At 35.3% G+C, this 12559-nt stretch overlaps 1 protein-coding gene across 4 annotated transcripts in view; it reads left to right on the top strand.

The window, feature by feature from the left end:
• ADGRB3 (adhesion G protein-coupled receptor B3) overlaps window positions 1–11943 on the top strand; it is a 726064-nt gene extending 714121 nt beyond the window's left edge. For all 4 annotated transcript variants that reach the window (XM_045069381.1, XM_045069382.1, XM_004769290.3 and 1 more), the window contains 2 exons: window positions 1121–1225; window positions 11136–11943. In XM_045069381.1, the coding sequence (XP_044925316.1) occupies window positions 1121–1225; window positions 11136–11324 (294 nt within the window). In that variant the 3' untranslated portion in view covers window positions 11325–11943. The remainder of the gene's footprint in view (window positions 1–1120; window positions 1226–11135) is intronic.
• Window positions 11944–12559: the final 616 nt, after the last annotated feature.

The raw sequence follows: 12559 nt of genomic DNA, 5'->3' as shown, positions 1-12559 counted from the left end.
TTTTGAAAATAATTGTTAATTCAAACAATAGGCCAAATGTTGAAATCCAAGCTTAGTCATGAATTAGAATACACCTATGAAGCCCACATGAGCAAATCATGATTTATGAGGCACATGCTTTAAAATACTATAAAATCTTGCACAAATATGGAGGCGCAATCTTGGAACAATCACTGAAATACTGATTTTTAATATTTAAAAAAAATCAAAATTGAAGAAGGTGTTTTCTCCCTTAAAATAATACTTGTAAATACAGGGGATTTATTATCTTCTCTGTTAAATGTTCTGTAAATAGAAAAAGATTCAGCCTATGATACTTACCCTGGGGTCATTTTTATTTAGGACTCTATTTGTTGAGTTATGATAAAGTTGGGAGAAAAGGATTTAACCAAGGATAAAGAGTATTAATATATTTGGGGGGAAAAAAGATTAATATATTTGTACTGGTGATTTGAGAAGCTCATCAACCACACAATTTTTGCTCTGAGCTCTAATTGTTAAGATTCTGTACCATCTCGTAAATAAATATATGAAGCCTATGGGTCAGATTTTCCTTTTGAAAAGTTTAGTCATTATTCATGGAAATTGTAAGATTTTAGATCTCACCTATATTTCAGACACTTCAGTGCTTTAAGTCAGCCTTAAATGGCAGTGCCTGGGATTTTGCTACCCTTTTAGGAGAGCAGCTAGGATTTTAGTGTTTATGGAAATAATACATAAAAAAGTAGCATTTCCCATGACAAACATTGAGAGTCTTGGGTGCTTTACAAGTCCACATTTTTAAACATTTTCTTATATTATAACAATTTTTGTAAAACAGCTTTAACTTTGAATGATGAAAATCTTACACAGGAATGACTGCTACATTTTTAATGCACTCACAAGAGAAAGCTATTTTTTGGTTATCTCGTAAGTGGAAATAAAGCCAATTCTTCATGTTCAAGAAGTGCTGACTATGAAACAAGGATTAGCAGCTTATTTGCATTTTTGGTGTCTTTTGGGACTTCCTGATTCCTGCCAAACTTGATTTTCTTTATTAGCTAAAGTGAAAATAGTAAATATCTTTTTAAAAATGTACACATCAAATTAGAAACGAGGGCCATTCTGTTCTGTTTTGCAGAAGGTCATGCATACAAGGAAGAGGCATATGGAACTGTTTCAGGAGCTGAATCAGAAATTTCAAACTTTGGACAGATTTCGGGATATACCAAATACAAGCAGTATGGTGAGTATGTGTTGTTGCATCAGTGCCGGGTACCACACTAATGACGTGTCCTGTCAGCCATTATCCTTGCCCTCCAGGAGCTTTTCATCGTCTTGTGAACAAAGAAGTGGCATACGTAGAAAAAAATAAATAATGCTGCACAATGTATTTGGAATGTACTAAGAAACAAATTAGGAATGATAGACTTTTTAAGTATTTTTATTCATGTTTTAAATGTTCTCAATTATAAGCTTTAAGTGTAATTAGTTATATATCAAAAATGTATTAGGTTCACCTGGCCCTTTTATCATCATTAAAAGTCCGTTAATTCAAATACCTAAATAGATGACTAAATTTTTCCACTTGCATTTGCAAGTCTGACATTTTAAGGCCATAAAATGTAATTATATATTTCTTTATATTATGAATATTTATAAACATATATGTACATACATATATACATTTGAATGTACACTCTGTTACCTGAAACCGAAGTGATAGGGTTTTGTCTCCCAGAGACTCATATTTTATGAGAAGAGGTTTGGGAAACTTCAAAGGCTTTGATTATTCATTGGACCATTTTCTTCTCATTTGTTCACACTACTACAATCCTAGCATAGGAATTCATCAAATGATAGTGGGCACTTACCATGTCCATGGCCTAATCATGGCTCCAGAGAAGGCTACAAAATTATTTATGAGGGCCCTGGATCAAGAGAACAAAACTCAACCCAGATCTATCTGGTCTTGAGGAAGTCACTCAGTGTGGGTTTCTAAATCTCAATTTTTCCTAAACTGAACAAAGAAAACGGTAATTAATAAATAATGCTTTCTTTGATTCTTATAATACCTTCCAAAGAGGTAGGGCACGTGAGATGTTAAGAAGCTGAGACTTGGCAATGAGAGACAGAGTTGGGACTACCATCTGACTCCATTGTTCCTCACTCCAGATAGGGTGCTGTGGCTTTGCCTTACACCTTTGCAGCCCTGGCCCTCCTCCCAACATCTGGGGTTCTGGGGGTGTGTGTGTGTATACATATATAAGTATATGTTTGTATCACTGTAAGAGATAAGGTGTTTGGTCACTTTCGAACTCCTGTGAATCTTGGATATGTGTGTTGTGAGTCTAAGTCTTAGTTTCCTGATTAGTAACATGGGTTTATTGAGAACAAGAATTTATATACCTTTGTTTTCCCGGATTCCTTTCAGTACTAGTACAATGCTGGTCATGGTAATGGTCTGTGTTTGTTAAATCAAGATTATAAGAAATATAATAGACCTTAACTCTTAATTGGTCTGTAAATAATTCATGTGTGTATCAACATATTTTCCTCCTTACAGCAAGAATCATGCATTATTTGTTATCATCACCACAATGCTGGGCAAATAGAAGACACTTATATGTAGGGAGTGGGTCTTTCTTATCTACTCCTCCTAATATTGGGCTGTCAATTTTTAGTTCACCAGGCAAAGGAGAACTGCACCATTGAGATTAGACCTAAACACATTAGCTACTCATTCTGGAATACTGAGAGCTAACATTGAAATAAATTGAAGAAACTTCATTTATTTAAAAAAAAAAAGGGGGAAAGGGTTATGTTTATAAATCTGAAAGTCTTATGCAACAGATACAGCTGATGACTATAATATGATTGTAATTTCCCCTTGTTGTATGGTCTGGGTATTAAATCATTAATGACACAAATATCTGTATCTCAGCTTCCTGACAACCAAAATAGCCTACTAATTACACCACATCTCTGCAGCAACACGCCTTTTCTAGAAAAGATTTATAAATATTTATCATTTGGGAGGTTAAGAGTGGGAAGGATAGAGTTGTCATTGCTGCTTGACTATTGTCCTAAATATCTGAGAACAGGGGGGAAAAAAAAGAGTTCCTTATTCAGTTTTGATTAATAATGAACATGTGAGTGAGTTCATTATCCTTAATTCAGTCATAATTCGTGTGGCACAATGCTAATGAAAAATCGCATAATTGGATAGAGAAAGACATTTTCAAAACAAAAATCTCAAAGTCTTTTCCTTTTTTTCTGGCTACTAACTCACAACACCTGCCTAGCACTGCAAATGATGATAATTATGTAGAATTTTGGGTATCAAAGGGAACCCAAAAGACCATTTAGTCCATTTCCCTGCTTCCAGGCAGGACAACATCTAAATCACACTACAAAGAAAAGGCAGCGTTGAAAGAATTCTCTTTCTCTGAGTGTGTCTCACAAACGATTCTCCATCAAGCTCCCTTTTCCTCAAGGAGCTTCTCCAAATTCTTGCTCGTTTGGAATATAGAATAAACAAATTCTCATTCCCTGGTCCTCATTACTGCTCGGTTGGAAGAAGGAAAGAGAAGAGAGGGAAGGAGAAAAAGGATGGATGGGTGTGGGGAGGGAGGGACTCGTCTGGAGGTAACAGCTAGCCCTCTCCTAGGACCCATGAACTATGCGAAATGCTCAGGGAGCCCTATGGTAGTCCCAGTGGCCCTGAATTCTAATATTCAGCTAATATTCCACTTCAGTGTATACAGCCTAAGACCAAATTAGCATCTTTGTAAACTTCATGCATGTTGGCTTATATTGAATTTGTAATTTTTATTGTGATACAATTAACATAGTAGTATTAATTATGGTTTGATATTTGTATATACCACAAAATGATAACCCAGTTAATCTAGTTTCCTCCTGTCAGCATATAAAGTTATGTAGTATACAATATTATTGGCTATAGTCACCATTCTGTATATAACATCCCCTTGACTGACTTGTCTCAGAAATGTGTATCTTTCCATCTCCTCCCATATCACCTTCCCCCCAAACCCCCTCCCTGCTGGCAACCACTGATCTATTCTTTTCATTTCTGAGTTTTGTATTGTTTCTTCATTTGTTTTGTTTTTTTTTTAGATTCTATATATAAGTGATATCATATGGTGTTTGTCTGACTTAATTTACAATAAGCATAATCACCTCTAGTCTACACATGTGGTCACAAAAATGCCAAAATTTCATTCTTTTTTACGACTGAGTAGTATTCCATTGTGTATCTATATACCACATCTTCTTTATTTGTCCATCAGTCATACACTTTGGTTGTTTCAATACCTTGATGTAAATAGTGCCACAGTAAACATAGGGGTGCATAGGTCTTCTCAAATCAGTATTTTAATTTTCTGTAGATTAATACCCAGAATAGAATAGATAGTTCTATTTTTAGTTTAGGAACTTCCATACTGTTTACCACAGTGGCTGCACCAGTTTACATTTCCACCAACTGTGCACAAGGGTTCCTTTTCTTCCACATGCTTGCCAACACTTTTTATTTCTTGTCTTTTTGATAATAGCCATTTTCACAGGTGTGAGATATTTTACTGTGATTTTGATTTGCCTCCTTTGTTTTAAATTTATTGACCATATATGCATGAGTTAATTTCTGGGCTTTTTTTTTTAAAATTAGCCAAGGTATATTACATCATTGGTTTTTGATATAATGTTCAATGATTCATCAGTATAATTACCCAGTTTTCATCACATCACATGCCCTTGGAAAGGGAGAGGGGGGTGGTAATTGGGTGATGGGCTCTTTGTTCTGTTAGTCTGTTTTTATGCCAATACTGTGCTGTTTTGATTACTGTAGCTTTGTGATATAGTTTGAAATAAGAGAGCATAATGTCTCCAGCTTTGTTTTTCTTACTCCAGATTGCTTTGACTATTTGGGATCTTTCCAGGTCCCATGTAAATTTTAGAATTGTTCTATTTCCGTGAAAATTGCCATTGCTATTTTGATAGGGATTGTATCAATCTATAGATTGCTTTGGGTAATATATTTGGACAATATTAATTCTTCCAGCCCATGAACATGATATATCTTTCCATTTACTTGTATCTTCTTCATTATCTCTCACCAATTTCTTATAGTTTTCAGTGTATAAGTCTTTTACTTCGTTGCTTAAATTTACTCCTGGATACTATATTCCTTTTGGTATAATTGGAAATGGAATTGTTTTCTTGATTTTTCTGATAGTTTGTTGTTAATGCATAAAAACACAAAAGAGTTTTGCATATTGATTTTGTATCCTGCAACTTAACTGAATTTATATGTTTCAGCAATTTTTTAAAGAAGTCTTTAGGGCTTTTTACACATAAAATTATGTCCTTTACAAATAGGACAGTTTTACTTTTTTAATTTTTTTCATTTATTTCCTTTTCTTGCCTAATTGCTTCAATAGTGTATTGAATAAAAGTGGCAAGAGTGGGCATCATTGTCTTGTTTTTTATCTGAAAAGCTGAAAGCTTTTCCCCACTCAGTATAACATTAGCTGTGATCTTGACATATATATCTATTATATCCATCTGGTTTAATATATCATTTTAGGCTTATGTTCGAATTTCTGTCTGTGTGACCTATCATTGATTTAAGTGAGGTGTTAGAGTCCTCTAGTGTAATTGTATCTTTATATCTGCTAATATATGCTTTATTAATTTATATGCTTCTAGGTTGGGTGCATAAATACAAATTTATATCTTCTTGCTGGATTGATCCCTTTATCATTATGTAATGCTCATTGTCTTTTATTAGTCTTTGTTTTAAAGTCTGTTTTGTCTGACTTAAGTATAGCCACCCAGCTTTCTCTTGGTTTACATTTTTTTTTAATTTTTTATTTTTGATAAACATATATTTTTATCCCCAGGGGTACAGGTCTGTGAATCACCAGGTTTACACACTTCACAGCACTCACCAAATCACATACCCTCCCCAATGTCCATAATCCCACCCCCTTCTCCCAAACCCCCTCCCCCCGGCAACCCTCAGTTTGTTTTGTGAGATTAAGAGTCACTTATGGTTTGTCTCCCTCCCAATCCCATCTTGTTTCATTTATTCTTCTTCTACCCACTTAAGCCTCCATGTTGTATCACCACTTCCTCATATCAGGGAGATCATATGATAGTTGTCTTTCTCTTGGTTTACATTTTTATGGAACGCCTTTTCTCATCCCTTCAATTTTAGTCTGTGTGTGTGTTTACAACTGAGGTGAGTCTCTTATAGGCAGCATATATATGTGTCTTGTTTTTTTATCCATCCAGCCACTCTATGTCTTTTGATGGAAGACTTTAGTGCATTTACATTTAAAGTAATTCTAGATGGGTGTGTACTTAGTGCCATTTTGTAATTTGTTTTCTGGTTATTTTATAGTTTTTTTTTTTCTTTTCCTTTTGTCATGTACTCTTCCCTCATGGTTTGATGTTTTGCTTGTTTTTTTAATTTTAATTTTTTTTAGTGTTCCAAAATTCATTGTTTATGCACCACACCCAGTGCTCCATGCAATACATGCCCTCCTTAATACCCACCACCAGGCTCACCCAACCCCCCACCTGCTCCCCTCCAAAACCCCCAGATTGTGTCTCAGAGTCCACAATCTCTCATGGTTTGTATCCCCCTCATTTTCCCCCAACTCCCTTCTCCTCTCCTTCACACAATGTCCTCTGTGTTATTTCTTATGCTCCACAAGTAAGTGAAGACTTACCTGACTCTGTCTGCTTGACTTATTTCACTCAGCATAATCTCCTCCAGTCTTGTCCAGTTGGTACAAAAGTTAGGTATTCATCCTTTCTCATGGGGGCATAATACTCCATTATATATATGGACCACATCTTCTTTATCCATTCGTCTTTTGAAAGGCATCTTGGCTCTTTCCACAATTTTGAGACTGTGGCCATTGCTGCTATGAACACTGCGGTTACAGATGGCCTTTCTGTTCACTACATCTGTATCTTTGGGGTAAATACCCAGTAGGGCAATTGCAGAGTCATAGGGAAGCTCTATTTTTAATTTCCTTTTTTTTTAATTTTTAATTTTTTATTTTTTATAAACATATATTTTTATCCCCAGGGGTACAGGTCTGTGAATCACCAGTGCTTCACAGCACTCACCAAAGCACATACCCTCCCCAATGTCCATAATCCCACCCTCTATTTTTAATTTCTCAAGGAATCTCCACACTGTTCTCCAAAGTGGCTGCACCAACTTGCATTCCCACCAACAGTGTCAGTAGGTTCCCCTTTCTCCATATCCTCTCCAACACTTGTTTACTGTGGTGTTAATTTTGGCCATTCTAACCGGTGTAAGGTGATATCTCAATGTTGTTTTGATTTGAATCTCCCTGATGGCTAAAGATGATGAACATGCTTTGCTTTAATTTTATGTATTTACTATAGCTTTTAGCACTGTTGTTACCATGAAGCTTATATATCTCAGCCTATATATATGTCAATCTATATTAAGTTGATAGCAAATTAACTTTGCACACATTCCAAAATGCTACATCTTAATTCCCCCCCACATTTGATGGTTTTGATATCACATTTCACATATTTTATTTTGTGTACCCATAACTAATTGTTGCAGTCATTATTTTTTACTACTTTTATATTCTTTTTTTTTTTTTTGTCTTTTAATTTTTTTATTTTTTATAAACATATATTTTTATATTCTTGATTGGGATTTTTGCTTTTAGCACTTTGAATACATTGTGCCACTCCCTTCTAATATGCAGTTTCTGCTAAAAATCTGCTGATGTACTTATAGAGGTTCCCTTATTCATAACAAGCTTTGTTTTTTGTTGTTTGTTTTTTTGTTTTCTTGTTTTTTTTTTTAACCTGCTGCTTTTAAGTTTTTCTCTTTAACTTTTGACATTCTGATTATAATGTGTCTTGGTATGGCTTTCTCTGGGTATATCTTATTTATAAACATATATTTTTATCCCCAGGGGTACAGGTCTGTGAATCACCAGGTTTACACACTTCACAGCACTCACCAAAGCACATACCCTCCCCAATGTCCACAATCCCACCCCCTTCTCCCAAACCCCCTCCCCCCAGCAACCCTCAGTTTGTTTTGTGAGATTAAGAGTCACTTATGGTTTGTCTCCCTCCCAATCCCATCTTGTTTCATTTATTCTGGGTATATCTTATTTAGAAAGCTCTAGACTCCCTCGACCCATAGACCTGTTTCCTTCTACAGGTTTGGGAATTTTCAGCCATTGTTTTTTCAAGTAAGTTTTCTGTCCCTTTCTCTCTTTTTCTGGGACCCCTAAATATTGCTTTACTCAGTGTTGTCCGATAGGTCCCTTAAGTTATTTTCACTTTGTGTGTGTGTGTGTGTGTGTGTGTGACTCTGTTTGGCGGACTTCTACAGCTGGGTGCAGTAGTTCTTTATCACTAAAGATGCCTGGGCCTCAGACCTAATGGGTATCCAGACATTTATGAACAATGGCAAGAACCACAATACTACTGGGAAGTAGTATGGGAGGCCAGAGGAGATGAACAAGAAAGCCAACCTTATTAATTATATAACCTCTCAGAAATTCAGTCATATCCTGGCAGTAATACTGTGAAATTAGAATCTAGACATTCTGATTTTTAAAAGTTTAAAATTGGCCATTTTAGTTCATGGATCCATGATGCTTGATCTTCAAAATATAAATGGAAAATCACATCTGTTCCAAACATAATGAAACCCCTATTTTCAAAGCAAATGTACAAATAATTTACATATCCTGAATCCTTTTAGGATTGAACTAATTCAACTTTTTCAGACCAAGGATTTCCAGAAAGCTCCTTTAAGACATTGCCTTTGTCTAAAATGGATAAGTCCTATCCATGGCTTGAGGCAGCAGAATTCACACCAGTGAACCTTTCAATCAGTGATTGATGACTCAGGTCACTGTAGTGCCCTGAAATCTTCCACTATTCCCCACTGCCTACAAAATAAATTCCAAATTGAGTGTCCTGGCATACAAAGTCCCTTATGATCTGGCTTTCAATTCACCTTCTGCCTATTTAGTCTATTCTTTTTCACTCCAACTAAAATAAATTGGTCACTTTTCTCAGAGCTGTCCCAACCCATCTGCATTCTCTCAGGAGTTTTACTTCTCATATGCTTGCCTGTTCAGTCACCCAGCCTCCAATCATACGTCTTTATGACCACGCTCATTCTTCTATGACAATTCTAGTATCACTTTTCTCAGAAAGGTTTAGATGCTTTCCGTAAAAGGAAGCCTTATCTTCACCCTTGTCTGTATCCCCGTCAGCACTTCGCCTAGGTTACAGACACAAATATAACTATATATTTATACTTTTATTTAACTATAAGCATCTTCACAACAAGTTGTGACCATTTATTAAATACTAAGTGTTATGCTAGGTCCCTTAACTTTTTTATTTTTGTAACCCCATAATGTAGGTAATCTGCAAATGTTGCCAATTCCTTTGGCCCCCGGTACAAAAAATGTCTCCGTTTTGCAAATATTAGGTTTGCAAATATGAGGTTCATAGAAGCCAGGTAAATTGCTCAGAGTTATATTCATATAAGATGAAGCAACTGGAATTTGGACCTGCATGTATCAGGCTTTAAATCTTATGCTTCCTAGTGAACCATGTGGCTTTCCATCTTTGATTCATCACTTTATCCTTCCTAGTGCCTAATATAATGCCCAGCACAGAGCAGCTGATAAATATTAGTTGAAGAGACCAAGGGAGGAAGTGGGGGGGAAGAGTTTTAAGACTTTATAGTTCATAAGAGTTTAGGATATTAGACTAAATCAGACTAATCTCCTGCATGTATCCTAAAAGTTAAATTTTATCACATCTTAACTGTTAGCTATTGTTTTCTTGTATGTCCTCATGATTAAGGCTAGTAAGTGTTAAAAACATCTAATGCATTGAGGATTTTAACAATTTTTAGTTATGGTACATATTTCTATCGGTTGTCTCTTTTGTTTATCTACACTTGAGTGATTTTTATTACTATCATTGGAACCCAGATAATAACTGCAGTACCTGTTTTACATTCCCCCTACTAATTAATTATAAGCAGTTGAAGGCTAGAATTTAGGGTGAAGGGGAAGAGATAAAGGGCATATTCAACAATTATAGTTGTTTAAGTGCTTTAGCTTAATTTGTTCTAAAGAGAATTCAGTCATGATTTCCTTCTTGTTCTTTGATGTCACTCAGCACAGTCTATTCCATTCAAATTCCCTCATTACAGAAATCTTTAAGCAGTTTAAAATAAATCAAGTTCACTGCTAAATCTTAGCAAAATATCAGGCTATAGAAACTTTGAATAATGTCTATGCATATTTATTGAGACCCTACAATATGGAAGGTCTGATCGGTGGAGTCATAATGAGGCAGATCTTAAATCTTAAGTAGAAAGAGGGTATATACTATGGAATATAAGGAATGCTGGCTGATAGGCATTCTTTAAAACCCCTTATATTGCTGGATATATTTTTCCAAAAAGTTGTGCTTTTTGAAGGGAAGAATGATTTTTGCTGAATTAGTGTGCTGCCCAAATACATAGAAAATTGTGGGGAATAGACAGCAGGGAAAAAAAGACTATCCAAGGGACATAGTAGCATGTTAATGTTCTAAAAAGGATAATTTCCTAAAAACTAAGCAAAGTTAATGAAATCCAGCTTTATGAAATATGGCCAGTTTGGAGACTGTTTTTATTATTACCTAACATGCCCCCTTACATATCTTCAAATTTTATTTCACCAAAGATTCTGCCCAAATACTTAAATTTTCTACATTTAGTCTTAGCAGGAACACTCCTTTCTACCTGAGAGAGCTATACTGGCATTCTTACCAAAACAAAGCATCATCTACTTTGTCTTCCATAAATTATTCAATGCCTTTGATCACTGGAAAATTTTAGGATAACATAAAGAAGGTGTTCATCAGTTTGTTCAATGAAAGAAAACTAAAATCAAAACCATTTTCTGCAGCTGCCCACAATTTCAAATCATCTCTGAATCATGTAAACTGGATTAAGGTCACAAACATGCTTGCTTCCTGGGAACTTCAACAAGCAGTAAGCCTCGTCATCCAATAATGACTCTCTTCTCCTCTCTTCTCAACAGGAAAATCCAGCACCAAACAAGAATCCATGGGACACTTTCAAAAACCCCAGTGAATACCAACATTACACCACAATCAATGTCTTAGATACAGAGGCAAAGGACGCTTTGGAACTGAGGCCAGCAGAGTGGGAGAAGTGTCTGAATTTGCCTCTGGATGTGCAAGAGGGTGACTTTCAAACGGAAGTTTAACAGAATCAAAATGGACTGAGGTGGATATAAAACAATTTATTGCACTGACACTTAAGACTTGGGAAGCCTGACATTTCTATCTGGACAGTGTGACTATCCTATGTCAGGACCTTCTTGTGCCAAATGTCAGTGGTGTTTGCATATGGTAACTTCTCACTAGTCAGGCTAGTGGAGAGAGGACCAGGTGTACAGTTCTGACCATCCTGTGTTGTAAGTACCCGTGGAATGGATTTGTAAGGTAATCTTTATAGATAAACCTCAAGCAACGATTCATGTTGTAACCGCTTCATATGGTTTAGTTTTCAAAAAACTTCACCATGAAGCACAATGTATATATTTATGCAGTTTTTAAAGTTTATAACAGTCTGTTTGGCCATTACTACACTTTTTACTTTATAATATAAAAGCAAAGTTTTTGTCATTAAATGAATGTTTGTTGAGCTACATTCTTCATTGCTTTAAATGCAATAAAGTAATAATCTCACTTTTATATGAATAATATATTTCACATCTTTATTATTGCAGTTTTCTCCAGAAAGCTCTGAGTAGCTTTCTCTGCTGCAACTGTGTATAAAATATTTAAAATGTTGTATGGTGTAAATAAACTTTTGTCTACATATCAGTTTTTTAGTGCATTTTATTTTGGATTTGTTGAACAGGAATTTACATATTTATAAAGTTTTTTTTTTTTTTGAATACAGATACTGAAAATGTATTCACAGTTTTAATAGCAGCATACCGTTATTACTCCTTTGAGGCTAATGATTTCTCAAATGTAATAGTAGGTTTGTATAGTGCTTCTGTATTTTCTACTCAAGCATCCTTTGGAACAATGTAACATGTAAATGGGGCTTGTCAGAAATCGCCATCATAGTCTTACATAAATATTTTTTTTTTCCTATCTTGTGGCAAAAAGACATCTACTGGTAGAAAACACTAAGTTGCCATACAAAAAGTAATACAGGGAAAATGTTTATTATAAGTAATGAAGTCCATTGCATGTTTCACAAAAGAAACTACTTGTACTATAGTTCTTCATAGCATACAAAACAATGAACTTATTCAGGATTTTTAAAAAATCTTCTCTGTATATTCTCTAGCAGAAGGAAAAGGGGAGTGGATATATTGGGTAGATGCTTTCTCTCTGGTTTGAGAAGTGGGAAATCTGAGGTGAGCTGGTCCCTAGTGTCCTCTGTAGTGGAAAGCCACACCAGTGAAGTCTCCTGCTTTCTCAA

Source organism: Mustela putorius, unplaced genomic scaffold, assembly GCF_011764305.1.
Source record: "Mustela putorius furo isolate JIRA1106 unplaced genomic scaffold, ASM1176430v1.1 tig00003927_pilon_pilon_pilon, whole genome shotgun sequence".
Lineage (NCBI taxonomy): Eukaryota > Metazoa > Chordata > Mammalia > Carnivora > Mustelidae > Mustela > Mustela putorius.
Note: the sequence above shows the minus strand (reverse complement) of the source record. Positions and strands in the feature narration are given on the sequence as shown.